At 34.5% G+C, this 22,832-nt stretch overlaps 1 protein-coding gene across 5 annotated transcripts in view; it reads right to left on the reverse strand.

Annotated features, from left to right (window-relative positions):
• LRP1B (LDL receptor related protein 1B) overlaps nucleotides 1-14,384 on the reverse strand; it is a 1,899,381-nt gene extending 1,884,997 nt beyond the window's left edge. For 4 of the 5 annotated variants that reach the window (XM_079135584.1, XM_079135585.1, XM_079135582.1 and 1 more), the window contains exon 1: nucleotides 13,332-14,384. In XM_079135584.1, the coding sequence (XP_078991710.1) occupies nucleotides 13,332-13,533 (202 nt within the window). In that variant the 5' untranslated portion in view covers nucleotides 13,534-14,384. The remainder of the gene's footprint in view (nucleotides 1-13,331) is intronic. The other variant, XM_079135583.1, reaches the window with a different exon arrangement.
• Nucleotides 14,385-22,832: the final 8,448 nt, after the last annotated feature.

Consider the following 22,832-nt stretch of genomic DNA (forward strand, 5'->3'; position numbering starts at 1 on the left):
ACTAAACTGTAGGACATTCTACAAAAGAACTGACTTTATATAAGCCCAGGACATGAAAATAAATGATCATAAAGACGAATGAAATTAAAGCATTTGCTAGTAAGTGGATAGAACTGGAAACTAACATGCTAAATGAAATAAGCCAATCCCCAAAATTCAAAAGCTGAATGTTCTCTCTGATGTGCCCATGCTAGCTCACAATAAGAGGAGCAGGGAAGAATAGAAGTTCACTAGATTAGACAAAGGAGAATGAAGGGAAGGGACACAGGCTGGGAATAGAAAAGACAGTAGAATGAACTGGACATAACTTTCCTATGTTCCTATATGAATACACAACCTATATAAATACACATCATGTAGAACAACCACAAAAATGGGAAGTTATACTCCATGTATGTATGATATGTCAAGATACATTCTACAGTCATGTATAACTGAAAAAAAAAAATAAAAATACTAAAAAAAAAAAGAAAGTAAATGATCAGACAGAGAGACTGTCACAGATTGGAGGACTCTAAGGAGATATGACAACAAAATGCTTGAATCTGAACTGGTTATTGAAATAGAAGGTCATTAAGGTGAGACTGTTAAAATCTGAACAAAGTATATGCTTTAATAACATTTATTGTGCCAATGTTATATTTTTGTTTTGACCTTATATTACAGGCATGCAATATGTAGCATTAAGAGAATTGGGTCAAGAGAGTATGGGAGCTCTCAATACTAATTTTACAAATTTTCTCTAAGTCTAAAATTACTTCAACACAAAAACTAAAAAATAAAATTCTCTGGTTCAAATAATCAGGGTGGATATACTAATCTAGTGTGAAACACAGGTCTGAAATCTCAAGACCATGTGTGGTAATAGAACACACGGTTGGCCCTTATTAAGTCATAGCATTCCCAAGGAAAAGGAAGATGAAACAAACCTGGATGTAATCCCATTCGACTCTCAGCATGAGAATTTGTTACCTGTGAGAATCATATCTCTTCCCTCTTCAGTTCACTACACAGTATTTTTCTTCTACTCCTTCCTGTCTTTTCCTTTTTTTTCCTTCTATATTTCAATAATTATCTGTGTGTAGCATGGCAATGTTTTATCTCAACCATGTGACTGGTATGTATCAGAAAGAACATTTTCATGTTTCAGTTTTAGAGGGTTAAAGCTGACTGAAATCTCTTCTTAGCATTTTCCCACCAATATTAAGAGACTTCTGTTTCTTAGATGACTTTCAGTGTTATGTTCCAAAGTCACAATTGGGTTGGATCTAATGAACCCTCTGCTGGGTCATTAAGAAGTTTTTCTGCTACTATTTTCTTGTCCCCTCATTCACAACTTCCTCTCCACTGCTTTATGTCTAACAGGGGAGAGGAAGTTGTGAAGCAGGGATCCAGGGCACTGCTGAAACTCATCTGTGGTTTCCTACTTCCCAAACCCAGGCCCTACAACAATAATGCAATGGAGATTTCTAGGCAATACGCTAGTCTCTTCAGCAGCACCTTTAGTCTGCAATGCACCAAATAAAACGTCCTCTGCTGCAGACTGTGCCATTGTCTGCACTCAGGAACCCCATAATGGGTCACAGCCTATCTGACTCAATGTTAAATCTGTCAATATTTCTTTATAGCACTCCACTATTATTTGTTTGTGTGTTGTGTCTGTGGTTTATATTAATCAGCAGTATTTAAAACTTAAGAAATTTTACATACCGATCCAAATTTCTAGCTTTTCTTGAATAATCCAAAGGTCTGGCCATCCTGACTGCTACATTTGCAAAAGACCAGAAATATGTTGGTATTGTATATCATCTGCCCCTAAGGACAATATAGTTGCTTCTAATTTGCATGCTACCCACAGCACTGCACCTTCTGACCAGCCTAGGTGATGTACATTTTGTGTTTGTAAACATGCCCTATGTTTTGCCCTTTAATTCATAAAGTTCCATAATGGGCAAGAATGAGGTTACATTATATGATGAGCAAAGACATTTAAGCAGTTCATTTTCCTCTGGATTTTGGGATCTCAGAAGGTACAGTCAACATTATTTTCCTCAGTGAAAGTATAGAAGGAATGCTGCCAATCATTTTCTCTTACCACAGAAGGGAAAGAAAAGGGCAGAATTGCTACTTTGGGTTCCTTTATTATATTTCTTGCTTTTTAAGGAAGTGTTATTATTCTCATTGCAGAGTGAACTCAACACACAGTGCCTCTCAAGTACAAGTTTGTGATGTGGCAACAGAGCCATTACTGCTGTATTTCACACAGAAGAGAGTTCTGCTAATCCTCTTTGGCATTCATCTCTAAATCTTGGTTAACTGGAGTAGCTTCAGCCTCTGAAAGTTTATTTTTACTTAAGTGATTTTCTTGCTATTGTTAGATTTTTCAGGTGTCTTGCCAGCTTAACTGTCATCAGAATGAGCTTTGTTTATTCTCCTTGGCTCTTTTCAGCAGGTTTAAATTCTGTTCCAAGGGGTCACAACATTTCCTGCCCAAATGCCTTTTATTCTAAACATGTAGGCAGTAATTATTTTTTACTTTACCTAAAATATAAATAACCTCCTTAGACTGAATTTGAACCTTTTCCGATAGTACATTCCTCATGAAAGAAAGAAAGCCCTTCAGCAGACCTCCGTGTGATGTGAGCAGAGTCCTAGTATGGGAGCATAAATCATACCTTGTACTCACAAATATACAAGTAACCCTTCCCCTTCCTGCTGCTTTCAATTACTCAGATTAATTTATTTCCATACTTTCTGGCACCCCTCTGCTAAAGTACACAGCAAACAAATTTACTGTGAGTCCCAAATTAAATATTAATGCAAAATCTCCCAGTTTCAAATTTCATTTGATTCAGACACTCTAAAATTTAATAAAATTTTGGTGTTTTTCATGTTTAACTTATTTGAAGGCATAATGTTGATTTTAGTGCTGAAATTTTGGAGCCAAATTATCAAAGAGGGTTTTGACAACATGAATAAAAAATGGATTGATTGGGGCATGGTGGCACATGCCTGTAATCCCAGCATCTCAGAAGGCTGGATCAGGAGTATCAAAAGTTCAAAGTCAGTCTCTTTAACTCAGTAAAGCCAGTCTCTTTAGCTCAGTGAGGCGCTAAGCAACTTAGTGAGACCCTGTATCAAAACAAACATTTTAAAAAGGGTTGGAGATGTGGCTCAGTGGTTGATAGTCCCTTGGTTCAATTGCAATTACTGATACCTACAAAAAAAAAAAAAAAAAAAAAAAGGAAGGACTGATCATGGAGCTACACAATCACACACAAATTATATTTCTATACATGCATGCATCTAGCATATGTCTACTACACTTACAGGTGTGCTCTCTGCATAATAAATAAATCAGTTATCAGTTGAGATCTTTTGCTTCAGTATTTTATTTAAATATTTCTAAAATTTTATATGCCTGAGTTTTGGATCACTTTTTTTTTAGCCTACTCTGTTTTGTATAGGACACTTCTTAAATTTAAAACCAGACCATGTTTGAAAACAGAATAGAAATTGTTTTTGTACATAAATAGTAATGATTATGTAGCATTTACAAGATAATTTCCCAGTATCATGTTACTGATCCCTCAATCTAAAGAAAAAAGAGTTTTAAAGAGTTGAAGACTCACTCCAAGCTGCCTTTTTGGTGCACTATTTAAGTTGTCCACATAATCTAACAAGAAATTGAATGAAATATTTTTGGGGCCAAGCTGGTATTATGGTGGTACTTTGGAATGCAGATTTCACTATCAAATTTTAAAACTAAACTATGCCTGTGCTCAGGGTAGAGAATAGAAGAGAGATCTAAATTAGGAAAAAAAAAAAAAAGCAGAAAAAAATTGTAGGTATGAAACCTGAAAATATAAAAACCTTAGGATCCAGCACAACTCAATCACCTTAACATTAAGTGTTCTTCCTTCAAATGCTATCCTACCTTCTTTCTCAGAGACCCTCTAGGTTTTGATATTTTGATAATTTTTCTTTTCTGTCACTTTTATAAACCTCTCTCCTTCCTCATTTTTCTCCTATCATGTTCTCTTTCTATTTTTAGCTCCAAGAGTTAAATAAACCAAAAGTGTTTGGTAGCTACAAGCAAAGGTTGCTTGAAAAACCCGAAGTTGTACTATTGCTAAACTAGAGTTTGTAATACTTGTCCTGGTTTTAGTTTAGCTGTTTCCATCTCCAGGTCTAAAATCCACACTGAAAATGGCACCTATTACCCATGGATAAGTACAAGGGAATAACCACAAAGGCTGTAATCGACCAAGAGACAACACCAAATGGGTCATAAATTCTTAACTAGTAGGTTCCCCTGGCCTGGTAGATTCTATAAACATTTGCTGTCAGCACCTCCTTTCTTTCTAAATTTTCTTGGAATTTCCAGGGAGAGTGATGAGTACAGTGAATAGTAGCTCTTTTACAATCTCTTCCCTTTACTAACCTAATCAAATATTCATAACCAGAAACTTGACTGTCAGTACAAATTCTTCTCAATCATGTCAAGGATTTGGGGACATTTGAAAAGGAGCTCTTTCTTAAAGAGCTCAAGAAAACACAAATGAATCTCCATAAACTATTGCCTGTTCCTTTTGCTATTATGCTGGTTTATACTGGTAGAAATAAGAGCAAAATAATTGCATAAATTTATTAATGCTTAGAATGTCTTTAAATATATTATTTTAACCAAACCCCAAAGAATACTGTGAGTTGGGCTCTATTAATTCCAATTTACAGATACGGTACGGATAAATATGGAATAATAGGGAAGGTGGAATTCTGAAAGGGAAAAGTAATAAAAGGGAAAGCAATATTATAGGGACCATATATGAAGACCACATACCTAATAATATGAAACATGTTTTGTACAAGTTAATAAGGGGGACTTCAAAAATGGGATGCAATCATTTTATTTAAAAATAAACAACTATTTAGGTTATTTACACCTAAAATAGATATTAATCTGGTTAGGACATTAACCCTTACCTCCAAGATTTATGTTTCAAGGCTTTATTTCATTCTTAATTCTAATATATTGGATGATGCCACATTCTTTTACAGCAATGTCCCTAAAACAAAGATGTGAATTTCTGTTCTACCTTATATTCATCTCCATTGCTTCTTTGTCTTTAAGCCACCACCATCTTCTCCAGGACAGTTATGATGACCCATTAACTGTATCTTTTCTCCTCCTTCTTATTTAGCTGTGAACATGATCTCTTAAAAAAGTTCATTGCATCATGCCATCTCTGATTAGCTATCCAATTGCTGCTCATTGTAATCAGAGCCAGACCCACACCTCACCTTGATTTTCATGGTCCTAGGTCACCTAAACTGACTTCATCATGAATACGGCTTTTTCCATTCCCTCTCTATCAAACACATATAATTCACTTCACATGCACAGGTCTTTTTTCTTTCTCTAAGAACATGCCAAATTCAAGGGATTGCATAGGAAGTTCCCTCTTCAGTGCTACTCATAGATCCTCCCCTCTCATCACTTAGTGTGAGCAGGTATACCACTCTTCTCCAGAAGATTCTGTGATTATAACCATAGCTCCCCAAAGCATTTTCATGAGTCACATACACTACTTTTCCTTCTTTTTAGCATACATACTTGTTATCTATCTCCTCCAACACTAAAAGTTCCATTATTCTGGTTGCATAGTTGAACCTGTTCACTTGCTCTATTGCCAACACCTAGAACAGTGCTTTCTACCTGCTTATTCAAATTTATTGACCAAGTGAATAAATAAATGAATAACCACCAATCACATGGCTATTTGGGGGATCAAGTGATTTCATCAGGGAAAATCTGAAAAAAAAAAATAGTTCTTGGCATCTTGAAAATGTAAGACTTTTCTTACTACTAGTAACTTACATTAAGTCAATGCTATCATTGATAAAATGGGTATTTATGGAATGTAATACATAATGCAACATGTTTTCACAAACATTAGTTATTGTGCTAATGGCAGGTGGAAAGTGTAGGGACAATACCACATTTCTTTTCTCCAAGTAGATGGAGTCATACCCTATAAAACTCAGGTGGTACCTAGATAAACAAAGATAAGATAAAACCCAGTGCCCTTCATTACTTCACATTCTCCAAGCAATGAGAGCAGCAAGTGAGGTCAAAGAAGGGCTAAGATGTTAATTTTTCACTGTCAGGATTAATTTTAGAACATCTGACAAGATCTTTAGAAAAGCAAACAGGAAGAAAACATCTTATACAATAGAGAAATAGAGTACAATGCAATGATGGACAGAGGAAAATGTGTAAGTTCTAAGTTTTACCTAGTTATTAATGTTGGTGAATGTCAGAGGAAGTCTGATACTTTCCCCAAGTGGAGATTAGTATACTGCTGTATTACAAACCATCAAGAGGATGCTGGCGCACTATTATCATCTGTGTGGCAGTTATGAGAGCACAAAGACTCAAAAAGAATGCCTGTATTCTGAGTTAGTAGTACTAAGTACAAATCTGACTTGGTATTTTTAACAAACTCTCCCAACATATGGATGTCCAGTGGACATGATCTGTAATACTTTCATCCAATGAGGCAAGAATCTTACCCATGAGGTGATACCATTCTCACTGTACTTTCAGAGCTTAGTCATGAGAAAATGCCTTAAAAATTAATAGAGTTGAATAAAGTAGGATATTATAATAAAGCATACTTGCTATTTTAGCACTTTTGTACCAATAAAATATACTATTAAATAGAAGCTTTGGGAAAATGCACACGATGTCTTAGATAATCTAAAATCTCAGCTTTTGAATTCCTAGAGTTTATATTTCAGCGAAAGTTTGAGGTTCCTAATTGCCTCAGACACTTGAACTATGTGACTAGAAGCAAATAAATTCAATACATGTCAAAAGTTCTCCCTCTTAGCATCTTTGTGTTTCCTTTCCTTATACATCTTAATTTCTAAAGAAAATAGATCATTCTAAACACATTTCTGTTATCAGCATTATACCTACAGTTTTTCTTTTGCACAAATACCTTATAATACCCTAGGAGCCCTCAAAGCAACCACAACTATGTTTCATTTCCCTTCTCTGCTCGCCCCCTCTTCATTTTTAGTTCTCTTTTCTCATTTTAAGAAGAAAAGGCTAAGATGACAAATTGTCATTAAAGAAAAACTCAGCGGTAGAAAAATTCTCAAGGAATTATGTATTCGTATTTCTAAAGTTAAGCTGTCTTGGAAGTTTTGAAGGATGTCAATGCAATGTAGAAAAGTTAGGAAGGAATGTCCTATTGATTGTAAGAATAAAACAAGAGACGATCTGTGGTACCTTGATCTTACCTAAAGAAGAAACTTATTCTTTCCACTAAAATGAGGTCGTGTTTCAACAATACCTGCCTTTGGTCTGAAGGCTAAGCCATTCAGGACAATGAGGTGCAAGCCACTCAGGAAGAGATGTCTGACTGTTAATAAGAATGCACTGTAAGATAAAATGTAACATGGGTATCTTAGCATGGCAGCATGCTCTCTCTCCTTCCAAAAGTTTTTTTCTTCCTTTTACCCTTACTTAAACCTAGAAGAAATCATATATGAAAATTTCTCAAGGTACCTATATCTCCTACCAAGAATTCAGTTATAATTTTATTCATTTATAAAACTTTGATGTACACATGGCTATACTGAATCTTATATCTGAGAAAAATAAGATTAAGTAAATGAGCCTATGCTAAGTATCTATTAATTGAAATTAGTTTTCTTTGTTTTTACAGGTAAAGACAACTGTTCAATATGTTGTAGATTTAAATCTATTTTGGAATATTGGAGAAGAAATCCTAGATTTGATAATGTTTCATTATTCCACAACTGGATCTTATGGCTATTATCTAATAGTCAATTTCATCAATTAGTTTTGTCTGGAGACTCAGTCAAAATAATTATGTTTGTATAGAGAGAGATCCTAAATCAATAGGGTGAAAAGAGAGAGAAGGAGACTATATTTTGACATCACTGAATTCAGAACAGTAATAAATATTACATATTTTCTAACCTGGCCTTATAGTTATGCCATGAGGAAAACGAAGTCCACGAAATCATTTATGAGAAGACATAGATCTAAAATTGCTAAGGCAGTTTATAGGAGAAAAAAAATAGGGAAAAAGCATATAAATTTTGAATGTCTTAGCTTAATTGTTCAGAAAATTCTTGGCAGAATCTTCTGAAGGCTGCATTCCTCTTTCTCTTACATAGAGGGTTCAGGTGTATATGGTGAAATTAACCTGTTATTTAAATTAGAGAGCCCAAAGGAGCCAGAACACTGATTCAATATTATTATAAGCATACTTTTCAAAAATGATTGAGGTAAATATTCTCATTATTACACATGGGAATTAGCTCAAGAACTAACTTAATAACAAACTGATTTTTGGAATTATTTTTCACTTTCAGTATTATTTATCATTAAATAATAGAATTTTTCCCAAGAAATCAATTAGCTTTAAACATCTCCTTCCAAAAGAACTGGTGAACATTCCCAAGGTCTATTCAATGTTATATTTCTGATTATTAGGTTGAAATTTCATTCCTATGCTTCTAGTTCATTATTTCTAACATATTAAACTTGGGAATGACAATTTCTTTAAACATACACAGCCAATCCTCAAAAGAGGATAAGAAGTGCTACTTGATACTTTTCAGTTTGGTTGGTCAGATTAATTTTTCTTCATCCCTCCAAAAACCAAAAATAAAAACCTTCTCAGTACATCAAGTCAAATTCATTTTTTGGTCATTAGTATGAGATTAAATATGGGGAGCTGGATTTCTTCAGAAAACTTTTTAAAAGTTTTTTAAACTACCTAAAGTTGACTATATTCTGATAGAAGTTTGGCCATGCATATATTCCAGTTAACTAATTAGGAGGATACACAACATTTTCCTTTACATGTCATTAGCATTCCAGCTACCAAAATATTCCTTAAAATTATATGAATTGGCTGTATTATAAATATGAGAATTCTACAGCAAATGTATTTTGACATTTATTTTCTCCACTGTCAGATTCTGCAACAACAAAATATTTCTTATATGGAAACTCATTGGAATGTTCTTTTGGGGAGTTGAAAGATACTTCAAACATTTTTTCATCTCACTTTATGTTTCTCAAAGAGGGAGTAATCAAAATAATAAATATTTTATCTGGAGTTTTAAAAAATAAATGCATAATTAATATAAGCCCTCTCCAATTTTCAGTACAGAGCAGTATTTTTTCAAGGTGTTTGTGCCAAGGCAGCCATTTTGAGGGAGAATGATTTCATGTTGGTACAGGCATGTTTAACTTTTAGTTTAAATTCTACTTTCTTTGAATGCATCTATCTAGAATGAAGACAAGTGTTTCCTTTGTACAAGAATTGTTTTGACACACAGCCATAGAAGATAGAGAAATCTATCACTATGTCTGATTGGTGCTTTTTACTGCACAGAATCCCTATAATCAGAAAGCAGTTGAAGACAAGGGGAGGGATCTATTTCACAGAAGATGTAAAAACTAACAACAGAAATATGAGAAAACTACATCATATTAGAGTATGGACTGGAGAGAAGATACAGAGATCCCTGAACATTATAATCCTTTATGAAGACCAAGTTATGCATACCAGGAAACCTTAAATGCAGTTTCTCTTTCTAGTATTCCCTAGGCTCATACAAGAAATTGAGAAGGTAACCAGCAAGTACAGTCTGGGATCCAATGTACTTGCAAACCACCAATCTCTGCCTATCCCTAACTTGAATGATAAGTAATATTTAGAAAATGTAATTTCATTACTAAGAATACATTATGAATATCATTCATCAAACACCCTAAGAGAATTTCATTCATATTCAATTAATTTTTTTAAAAAACTTAATAATTCTAGAGTAGTTAACATTTTCTACTAAGTTAACATTTTCTACTAAGTTTTTAGCAATGTTCTCATGTATCTCTCCAATGTTATGGTTTAAATGTATCAAGTCTCATTGATGGAATTTATTTAAACTATTTTTATATTACAAATATTTCCATAGCACATTATGAAATTAAGAGGAAAATATATATTAAAAAATTATTATTTGTCTAAAGATATTTTAATGTCATCTTCAAGAAATTCTGATTTGGATTCAGCTCCCTCCTAAATTTATCTGTTGGGTTTCTCTCCACACTTTTTTCCTTCCTTGTTCTGCAATCTTCATTTTTTTCCTATTATTCTAAGACTTTTAAATTTTTCTTTATTTTTCTATAATTTCTTTTCTTATCAACCAGATGCTATTTGAGTTCAAGGTGGGTAGGGAAGAACACAACCTCAAAGAATACAGACCTCCTAAAAACAAAACTTTAATGATATTCTATTGACTAAAAAGATCATGCACTGCAGTTTATCTTTTGTGGAGGGGAGGGAGATTGAAATTTTGACACATACATGACTGCCATATTTAGATGACTTCATACACAGGCACATTAAAATGACAATAGCATCATGAACTTTAATTACTTGGAAATATGTTCCCACATGTTATGAGACTCGATTTAAAAGAGACTAGCATCAGGTCTCTCAGTCCCTCTTCTTTTCAGAAAATTTGACAATTTAAAACATATTCCTTTTAAGTCTTAATCCTTATCAAGCAATACTTTGATTCAATATGACATTGTTAGATGACAAATTAGTTGATTCTAAGTGAATCTGATTTATCCTCCAATTTTGGCTATTAAGAGTTACAAAGATCTTTCTCTTTTCTAAAAGATCTTTTCTTTATCTAATAAGAACTGACATCAGTGTTACTGCAACTCTGAATCAAAAATCAATATAAACTAAAAAATACACACAATATATAATTAAAAGAAAGTAGATATATATGGATTGAACTCTAAACATATGAGTTAGTTTCAAGTACTTTTCTATTTAGTAAAATGTTACACATTCACAAACAACAGAGGTAGATGTAATACAAATATTCCCTATCTAGTCCATACAGTTTAGGAAGCTTACCACTACTCAATAAGTACTCAGAGGACCTAAAAGTGATTTCACAATTTTTGGCATAAAACTAGTTCCCACACTATGAAGCACACAGGTGTTTTCACATAACTGTTCTATTCCTTAAGGACAACTGACATAGCATGTGCTGAAAGTTACATCTCATTAACCTCTTCCTTGAGTTTATAATCCTATATCTTCTGCCCAGCATTTCAGTGGGGGAGGTCTGTCATAATGCAGCAGCAACTTCTTTTTTAACTTTCAACAAGATTTCTTTCTCTTATTGCCCCCCACCCCGCTTTTTTTTTTTTTTTTTTTTTCCAAATGTGATACACCCAATGCTAGCTGTATGGAAAGATGTGTATATATACATCTTTATACATGTATATAAAAGAGTGACAGATTGTTGGCCTACCATTCTTTGCTTGTGCTGCATGATGAAGTACTTCTTAGGGTATTTTTTTTTCCCCCAGAAGAAAATGAACATTGAAATAAATAATGAAAACTCACAATTATTTTCTATGTGACTGGCTTATATCTTAGATATTTTTTTCTTCATGGAACTATTTGGCACTACATACAATCCTTTAGTTATGTAATTTCCTCTCACAAGAAACTTGATTATCTTCATGCTCAACTTTTTATTATATAAATAATTCTGTTCATTCTGATCAAGGTAGCAACAGCACTATTCCACATAAACATACACAAAAGCCCAGAGTACTTAGCTCCAGATGAGGTCAAATTTCTGGAGATAGGGAACTCCTTCAGAAAGAACCCAACAGCTCTAGTCTGCCAGTGCCATTATATTTTGCTAGCACACTGGTCTGAAAAGCTTCATTCTGTTCATCTGCTGCGGTCCAACTTCAAACAATCCTAAGAAAGGTTGAGAGCTGATTGTTCCAGATCAAACACATCATCATTTCAAGTTAGAGCTATGGGCTTCCATTTTATCAGTACAGTTTTCAACTATTTCACACCAACTTCAAGGCAAGTTAAGCAAGTTCAGAAGCTATGTGATTAGGTGACAATGATATGTTTAAAAGATTACCACTAGCAAGTGTCAGATTTCCTAAAGGAACTCATATTAGTCCCACTACTGGTAAAGGAAATGGCATGTGTGGGTATACTATAAAGATTATGGTCTGGTTGCCAACAGTAGGTTGGATACAAACACTACAATTCATTCCCCTGCTCTTTCCTATAATGAAGCAATAATTTTCAGTCAGTTCATAATTCGCTTCATATAAACACAGACATTAAATCTCCCAATGCAACATTTTGCCTGTTGGCTTGGCACTGACATCTGATATTTTCTAACTTGCTTTTCTTTTTTTCCTAATTATACTTAAAAGTTGAACTATATTAGTCAATGCAAACTCATTTTATGATTTACAAAACTAGATCTATGATACTTCTGATTTTACTTTAAGCAGTTAACCATTCCAAGTCTGGTTCCTGTGTCCCAGATATTCATCTACTATTTTTTCCCTTTTTCATACGTGAATCCGTTGTCAAAGATTATTAAACTTTTATAGGAATTACTGGTTTTCCAGATTAAAAGTTTGCAGAATACAGGTGTATTATAATATCCACCTCCTCTTTCCTCTGCTCCCCATACCACTTCCCCTCTAAACTTCTACCATTTATTAATGAAAGGAAAAAGCAAGAGCAAAGCACCAGGTTGGATCAAGGTACCCCAGTAGTGGGTAAGTCTCTCAAGGTACCATGGGGGCTGGGTCAAGACCTTTTGAATGGGAAAAAAAAAAGTCAAGTTCAAGCAGGTGCTTGCGCCCTAAAAAGCTTCTAGGCTGATGACGTGAATCTCGCCGGCTTCTGCCGGACGAAGGTGCTACAGAAACCAAACGGGGTTGTGTAGACTCTTTCACCTCCCCATAGACCCTGATCCACCAGGTAATGAAGTTAACCCAGGAGCTAAGTTGAGGGCGGACACGCTTAACGCGGAGAATCTAGAGCCCGCAAAAGCTCGAGCTGAGAGCCAAAGCGGAGGGCAGTCTCATGGAAATGCGAATTCTGATCCCAACATCTGCAGCGCTTGGGATGCGCGGGCAGAAGCGCACAATCAAGTCCAAACGCTCCCGGAGGGGACAAAATCTGGACTCGTACATGGCCAAAGGAAGGGGGGTAGGGGACTGTGGGGGTGTCGAGAACTCTGGCATCTGGTTCAGAAATCCCCACCGCACCTCTCACCCCCAAGAGGCCAGCGCACAGTGGCCAAATGGTCCCGGGGAGCGGGAGCGGGGCTGCTAGGACTTAAGTTTCCACACTCACTTATCTGCAAGCATCGCCCAGGAGGAAAGCGTAGGGAGAAAGGGAAGGGGGTGTTCTCCTTACCTTGGTGGGCTCCCACGGTCAGCACCTTAGCGATAGGCAATAATCCCGAGAGAGTGAGTAAGGCGAGGAGAAACTCGGACATTGTGGTCCCCCGGAAAGGAAGCCTACGCTGGAGACTGCTCGGCGGCACCCTCGGCCCGGCGGCGGCGGCGGCAGCGGTGGCGACAGCGACGGCTCGGAGCCCGGAATTGAGCAGCGTCATTTACAAATGTCACTGGGAATTCTTCAGCTCAATGAGTCCAGCTAGTCCGCCTTCTCCTGCCTGGAGCAGGATGTGGAAGGTGTAAGGATGCGCGCGTGCGGGAGACAGAGAGAGTGTGTGTGAGCGCGAGCGAGCCGCTCGTGTGTCTTGACTTTTCAATGCAGGGTACGTCTGATCTTACATCACGCAAGAGGGGCAGTGAGAGATGCCAGCGGATGGGAATTCACTGATTAATCACCGAATCCACCACACACCCCTTTGTGGTCCACATAAATCACATCTATTACTTAGTAAGAGGCATTTAACACAACAGGAAAATACCACCACAAACTGAGAACGCCACAAATCACAATTATTTCAGTCTCCTTGAAGGGAAAGTAACTCCAAGCTGGTTCGGTAGGGATTTGGGTCTTTAGAGAAGGGGGTGGGGGGGGGACTTCTGCAATGGGCTGAGCCAGCCAGGCGCCTAGAACGCTCTGCATTTACCAGCCAGCTGAGAATTATCAGCTAAAGCACTGGGCTGCTTCTCTGGGCAAAGCGGATTTGATCCCTTTGGTCCTTGGAAGATTCCTAGGAAGGAAAGACAAGACAAGTAACTGAGCTTCTTAGGGAAATGGTTTCCTCCACTTAACAGAATCGCAATGCTTTCTGAATTGCACTTTTAACTTTTATGCTGAACAGCACTTGGGGACAGGCATGAAAAATTTAGTGACTCAGCAGAAACAAAACCAAAACACCCCCAAAAGTCTCTGCCATTTCCTAAGACAGGAAGGTGAATGGAAAAGGCTATTGAGGTGCCTAAGCAGGAACAATTGGCAGTGTGTTTTGTAATGGGTTTCTCTCTTTAAAAGGGTGCCTCCAGTCATTTTAAACAGGTGTTAAGGTGGATTTGTTGTTACTTTGTTTTGTTTTCTTTTTCTAAATAGTGCAGTGCCAATTTTGGAACTTTTCCAAACCATCAGATGCATCAGAATGAATCAGGGGAATTAAAAATAAAAGTTGTTTGTGTGACCACTTAAGTTTTCAACACGATCATCCAAGTGACTCAATTTTACTTTGCCATTCAAAAATGGATGTGTCCTTAAAACTCAGAAGTCTGAATAGTTGAAGATTTACTTTCTTCGTAATAGCACCAATGATTCTTGTCTAGGAACAAATTGAAAAAAAAATATTTATATTTAATATTTTAATACATGAGATGAGTAGAAGGGAAAAAATGTAAGAAAGGAACAAAACTAAGCCAAAGGATAATTGAAAAGTGAAAGATATTTTAAGCACTTAATGGAGTTCACCGATTGAGACTTACAGATGAATATCAGCCCTAAGAACCAGCTGTTTTTGTGAGTAAAGTTATCCAGACATCTTTAAATGCTCCATAGAGTTCATTAAAATTAGACTAGATCAAAGAGCATAGAAGTGACTCTGCAGAACATTGCCAAGAATCTGAATTTCACCTTCCATACTTAGCATGATTGTAAATACATTGTCCATGTCAATATTTCCATATTTTAAAAACTTAAAGTTTACTTTTCCTTGTAAGTCAAATCATTTAGTGTCTAAAATACCATTAAATCTATATTTTAAAGTGTATATTTTTTCCTGCTAGTTGTTACTCATATATTTTCCCCTAGATGTTTTATTTTTTCATAATAAAATGTACTACATAGAAAAACAGAAAGATTCTCCCTCTTTGACTTCATTTCAAAACTTTACAATTTAAAAATGAGTGACAGTTCAAAGAATGAGAGAGAGATAAAGGGATAATGTGCAAAGTTATAAATATTTCTTTGTCAGATTCATGGACTTCTATATTCTATTAAATACTTATTCATCAGTAAAAATCTGAGCAGGTGTCTTTTCTACATGGTCCCATTTAACCAACTAGGTGGTCAGCCATTAGAAATATTTATTCAAATGAGTGTTGGCAAGAAAATAAGGTGCTCTCACAAACCATGCTAAAAACATCCATTCTTCCTCTTTTATGCTATTAGTATTACTACCAGTAGCTCTCCACCTACACATTGTAAGGAAAGGAAAAGCAGCCTGTACCCATATACTCCACCAAAGTCATTTAGCAGGTAAAAATGCTGTCATGCAATGAGCAAGCATCAGTAGACTCATCAATTCCACCATCTTTTTGGAAATGGGGAAAATCAATAAATATAATCAAAGAAGTAAATTCCCAGGAGAAGATGTATTCCAAATGTACCATACTTAAAATATGCAGGGGTCACTGATATTAAGCCTATCGAATGAATTAAGCAGAGTAAAAAACCATGTAACATCTTAAATCATTTGGTTGATTTTTTTCCCTTGAATGGAAGAAAAGAAAAAAATGTATTATTCAAACATTGTGACAAATTAGTAAAGCCAACTAAAAAAATTTTAAAAGTTACCATCAAAGAGTCAATCAAGTATGACAAATGACTCAAAATAGCTCTATAAATGGTGTAGCAAATATAGAATCCTGAGAACAAATGAAAAGTAATTTGTTATATTTAAATTCCACCATAGATTTGTTTCAATGAAACATTATACATAAAATAACATTCAAAGCTTTATTTTAAGAAAGCAAAAGGTTGTGATTAATAAAAATCAAAATGATATGAAAATTCTCTATAGCAATTTGGAATATACCAGTTTTCACATTAACAAAACACAAGCATATCAGTACCTGTCAAGAGGAATATTAGACAACAATATAATAAGGACATTATTGACTCATATGCCAGTAAGTATATATAGTAATTCATCCATAATATAATAAACATTAAACATTTAACAATATGTATATTTGCTCCAAAACTGAAATAAATTCCAGTGTTGAAATGAAATTGGATAAAATTTCTATCTCAAACCAAATAATTTGTATCAGGTAGTTCTTCTTCCCAATGGCCATTGAAAATGACCTTTATCAAAAGAGATAGTCTATGAGCTTGAATGAAGTTGATAAAGGTCTAGGCCAAGTTTGAGTTTTAAAATTAAATCATTCTTAGATTTTGAATTTTAAATGGATGAAGAATAAAAGAGAAACCATAATTTTCTACAAAATACTTGTATTTCTCCCTAATGTCTTAATGAAAAGGGAAATTAATAAAGTATGCTATTAATGGAGAATACCTAGAGTTAACTGTTCAAATTTATTTGTTCTCATGACTCACTATAATTTATTCTTTCTAATCAGAGTTATTAACACTGACAAGTTAAATAAATTAATTCATCAAACTATAGAATATTATGAAATATTTCAATGAGATAAATTATACAAAGTAGAACCAATCATTCTTCCTTTCTGGTGTAAAACAACATATGAATGTTAATTATCAGTGGTAATCTTATAATTTCCAGTTAGAGTCATGCTTTGCATACATGTGACCAAACATCAGATTTCATTTCTGCTAACTTGTTTTGTGTTGTGCAGTTGCATTTCTTAACATAGATGATAACAATTCATGTGCTACACACCTGAAAGCTGTACGCTACAAAGAGGGCGTTTGTATAAACAAACTGGGGCTGACAGTTTGCCTCATTTAAGAGGTGTGTTAAGGAGAGTTGGCCAAGAAGTTAGGTTGCTAGGGATTTCTACAGCTATCCTTCCAAGGGTTGCACCCCGCCTTTCAAGACAGAAAAGTTGCCAGGCAGCAGTAGACAGGGGATGAGAAGAAAGAAGGGGAAAAAAGAGAGAAAGAGAGAGAATATTTAAAGAAACATTATCATATTATCAGTGCTTTAAAATGGAAACAGAGTTACTCTAGACAATGTCTTCAAGAAAAAAACTTCACATTCCTATTACTTCAAAAACTGTGGCATGGATATATTTTGTGTATTTATAATTGCTTTCCTTTGAAAGCATGCTGTGTTTGGCAGCCTACTCTTTCAACTGGGATGGGATTTGGTTTGGGTGTAACATTTTGGTGCAACATTAATTGCCACTATCTACAAAATATTTGAGGGGTATGCACAACTGAAAAAAATGCACAGCAATGCAATTATTTAGTTCAGTCTGGGAAGTAAAACTACTTATTACCAAGTTAAATTAACCTCTTTTTACATAATCTCAGTGCTCTGTACTATCATTATTTGTAAATATTATAAGATAGATGTTTTATGGTTAGAAGCACAACCGAGCGATAATTATAACTTTCAAATGACAGTTAAAATTTTAAGACTGATATGATTGTTTTCGGTTTTCTTTGACTCTTGTTGGATAAACTTTTGTCATTAGGAAACAAAGAAGTCCTTACTGATATAATTGACAACATGGGCAAACAACTGTAAATATGAAAATTTGTCATTTTATTTGAAAGAATTAACTCTCATAATATTGCATCAAGATACAAATTATCTTTTGCTTTGTTGTTGTTTTTGTTTGTTTGTTGGTATAAGGGCTTGAACTCAGGGGTTCTATACCACTGAGCTAAATATCCAGCCCCCATATTCTTATTTTTTATTTTTAGATTCAAAGAATTTGTAAGACCAAATGACTACTCAAAGACAATTGCCTTCAAGGAGTTAAGAAGCACTGACATGGAAAGTTGTCACCAACTGACACTGTGATCACTTATTACTCATGTTATAAAGAGCTCTAGAAAGATCTACTTCTTTTTATTTTGAGACAGGGTGCTGCTGAGCTGCTTAGGTTCTCACTAAGTTGTGAAGTTTGATCTCAAACTTGAGATTCTCCTGCCTTGGCCTCCCTTACAGTTAGGGTTACAGTTGTGTTCTACCACACCTTGACGATTTTGCCTTTTAATATGTGATCAGAAGGCACAATGAACATTAACATCCATATATATGTAATACCTAAATGTAAACATGTCACCAAATCCTGTTATTCCAGTCATGTGAAAGTCATCCTTAGATTTAAAATCATTTGCTGATTATAAGATTGGCTATTTTTGATGCATTTAGAACCTGAGAGACTTGTGGTCAGAGTGAGCTCCATGTCACCCTCACCTGCTGCTACAGTACCCTAGTTGAGTGGTGCTGAGGGTTGTCTCTCAGTGGTCACTGGTCAGTTGCACTTTCACTGCCATCAGTAGCCCCTGATGGTACTTTCCTGTCTGCTAATTCTGATCTTCAGCTTTTGCTCATCATCTTGCTACCCCTTAACTGCATTTAGAAACTTTTAGATTGTTGGAGCTGGAAGGAAAATTCAAATCATCTATTCCAATTCATTCTGTATTTAACAGATGAAAAACTTGAAAGACACAAAAGGAGACTAGTCTGGGATCACATATTTCATAAATGTCAGAATTAGCCCTTGAATAAAGTTACCTGATACTGTTCTTATCATGTAGTCAGACTTGTTGATATTTCTTTTGATGTTTTCTCCTTCAGTGGAATGACAGCTTAAAAGATATGAATTCATACATTTACTAACAGTCTATGTGTTATATGTCAGTCACTGCATTCAGCACTGTGCATATAATAATGAGATGAGACATGACCCTTGCCTGAAAAAAGGGTACGATCTAGATCAAATATTCTATATATGTGCTGAAGTGCTGACTTTACAGGATCTAGTAGGAACTATGCTGTCAAAAATAACAGGCACAATGTAAGAAGTCCACTGCAAGAATACCCCTAAAATCAGATCTCCATCTTTCATGGAAAAAGTCTTTAGAGTCATAGAGAAATTCAAGATTTTCATTAGAATTAGATCACAAACAAGAAATAACAAAATATATTTAAGAACCTTGAGTTTCAGAACATGCATTTCATCATTTGGCACATCATACATACTTAGATCTAAAACATGGTAGCAAATTCAGGAATATTAAGAATTCAGAACACACAGAAATGTTGTCAGTGATAACTCTTAATGGAGTTATCAGATTTTGAGTATTTTATTATGTTGTGGATTCACATAAAATCAGAAGACAAAAGAACTTGGGAAAGTCTTTTTCACCTTTCATCCATTTATTTTTATTATAGCTTTTATTTGGAGACATTTATGATTCAAGCATCTTATCCACTTTATATTTAATAATATACATATAAAACCATATTTTTCTTGTTCACTTTTTGAATAGCCTTTGGCATCTCATAATGTCCAAACCAAAAACAAAAAAAAACAAAAAAAATTTTTGATTCTTTTCCTATGGACTTTCTTCTAGTAGATACCCAGAGATACTTGGCCTTACTCTTGATTAATGGCTTTTCAATTTTTCCCTTGAACTTGTTAATCTTTCCTATATCTGTTGTTCCCAGGTCCTTTCTGTCAGGGAACACATCCTTATATCTGAAGTGAACAGGATAATACAATGACAAAAATAGAGGTTAGGCACTGTCAATTGATAGGGATTTGAGAAACAGGATACTAGAATTACCTTAATTGTACTTCATAAACACTTTAATAAACTGAGTTGCTATTAAAATGTAAAAAATACTTGGGAGCTGCTGTGTCAAGTATAGTCGATTGTTGTTTTGTTTCATTTTACTTTAGAGGGAAGGGTTGTTTTTCTTTGCTACATTTGGTTTCATAAGATTAATTATTATTACTATTCCTTTCTCAGAAATAACCTTCACATAGTAAATTAAAATATAAAATAGTGAAGAGAAGCACAATATAAAATAATAAAATCACAATAAAGAAGGAAAGAAATAAATAAACCCAAATATTTCTTGAACATGTACCTCACACGGGGAGTTGCTCTTGGGGGCTGTCACCATCTCCATTAGGACACAGTGCCTGTCATGGAGTAAGTACTAAATAAGAGTGTGGTAAGCGGCATTTACTCAGAGTCACGTTTTTACATATTTAAAAGTTGGCTTTGAAGAAAAACTTACAGAACCAACTTTTCCAAAACATTATTTATTTTTAAGCAGAAAGAAAATTCATTTCTCTCAGATAGCAAATGTCTCTTGCCCTCTAAAAGTGTTTTTCTACTATGAAAATTATACTTTTTAATCACCATAAAAACTTAAATGCAAAAAGAGCTTTTTAGCCCAGAACAGAATGCCCTAATTTTATGTCAAGCCTCTCTTTGTAGGAAGAAAAATAGTGACATTTGGACCTAGATATATTTATCAAGATTTGTGAAAATGTGTGATTTTATGCATGAATCCTGGCAAAGTAAAATTATAGTTGAAAGACCATTAAATGCTTTTATGACTTTCCACTGCTACATTCTGCATTGTAAATAGACTTTACCAAGAGTATCATTCACACCATTTTGCAAACCCCACTACATGACAACAACCACAAAAATAAGTTTTACGACAAAGCTGTTCACACATACACAATGGGAAATGTAGAAAAGCATGAATTAGCAATCCTTGGACATGGGAAGATCAAGAATGTATTTTGCTACTCAAAATTTATATGTTCCTTTGTGATAAAATTCATTATTTTAGAAAGAAGACTCTATTTTGTACTTTTAGATAGCTATCAATCCTAATTTATTCTAATCTAATTTTCTCTTTGTTCTTGTCAAGAGAAAGTGAACAGAATTGACAAGAAATAATTTGTTTTTCGGTTAGCTCTAAAAACGATGTTACTATTGAAAAACATGTACATACATATTCATATGCTTGTGTGTGTTTGTATTTGTATAACCAAAAATTGACCTAGGTTCAAAGACTATATAAAAGTCATTATAGGATTGTGGATAGCAGTTTTCATATTTTTGCCCAAAATTAATGAGATTAATCAATTTGGAAATTTACAGAATGATATATCAAAATACTTAGAAACAGCAATATACTCTATTGTTCCCGTACAATAAAATATACTAAAGGATAATGAATCAGCATGTCTGATTTTGGCTTGGAATTTTCTAGAACTAATCATGTTCTAACTTGTAGGTTGCATATGAAAGCAAGTTCGTGGATGTTAAAGTAGCAAATCTCTGGCTCTGAAGTTAGCTCTCTTTGTTCCCTGATCCTTCCACACTTTATGTCATAGAAGTTAGCTCTCTTTGTTCCCTGATCCTTCCACACTTTATTTGATAGTCATAGTTTCCAAACCAAAAATAGAAAGCATGGTCTAATAAATATAATTATTGAGCAAGAGGAAGAATATTTCTAATCAAGATTATTTCAGAAAACCCTATTTCTGACTACAATAATATCATTCAATACAAGAAACTTTGTTACTAATTTTTTGCCTTATCTAAAATACATCTTGATGTATTTTCAAATACATCAAGAACCTGAGCCTCTTCTCAAATCATTGTTAGGGATTACTGCTACATTACCCAGTTGTATGACAGAAAATATTTAGGTATCTACATCTTTGGGGAAGCAAAATTAACAACTTTCTTCATATAGCAAACAGGTAATAGAACTCAATCATCATACCTGCATACAGGTGTCTCAAGTTAGTGAATTGACAAATGGAATCAAAAGTGACTTTATTCTTCACAAATGCGAAACAGATGAGCAAATTTGTGAAGTAATGGCCTTAGTACTCACATGTGCTTGTTTTCAAATCAAAAGCACAAATTGAGTTCTCTTCTATGAAAGTAACAAATAAAGCATGCTCTGGATGAGGGGTGCTGTGAAGTGCTTCCCTGCAAATTCACTGGGAGATTAGTAGTTAATGTGCTTAATAGGATTTATATCACTATCCTGAGGGCATCTAAAGGTCTATTTCTTAAGCAGCCATGATATGACCATATTAAAATAAAAAAGCAAGTTATTTTTATCTGCATTCCCAAAGCCTAAATAACTTTCTACTCTACCTCCATTAAAAAAAAAAAAAAAAAAAAAAAAAAAAAAAACAAAGAAAAAGTTCTTATTTCATGTGGGTGTTATCAAAGGTTTTAATTTAGATTTTCATTAAACTGAAGTCCTAATAAACAAAAAATTGTTCAGGGACACTAGCTTAAACAAAAATTGCTGGAGTGAATTTTAGATTTGCCCTCTCCCACACTTACCCTTCCCCACTTCTAATAAGAACAATCACTTGTTACAACATTTCTGCACAAATGATAGACTTCTTAGAAATTTTACTCAAAAGTAATTTAAATAATATATGCTATATAATATATGCTTTGTTATAATATATGCTTTGAAACCTGGAAAAACAAAGCACATGACACCAGTTTTCACTGTTTTGTACAACTAACCATCACCAGGAAAGAATAATTATCTCCATCATTTAGCTATAATGTAGAAGAAATCTTGTTTAGAATTTTGAAAATGCAGACCAACTCAGCTGTCTACCTATCATACTTTTATGCTTTTAGAATAATGAGGCACAAAATGCCACTTAATCACACCTTTTAATATCCTATTGTTTTTCACTGGGGAATAGAAGTGTGACAGAGAGTATTTTCATTTATTTTACTCAC

The sequence above is a fragment of the Sciurus vulgaris genome (assembly GCF_902686455.1).
Source record: "Sciurus vulgaris genome assembly, chromosome: 3".
Lineage (NCBI taxonomy): Eukaryota > Metazoa > Chordata > Mammalia > Rodentia > Sciuridae > Sciurus > Sciurus vulgaris.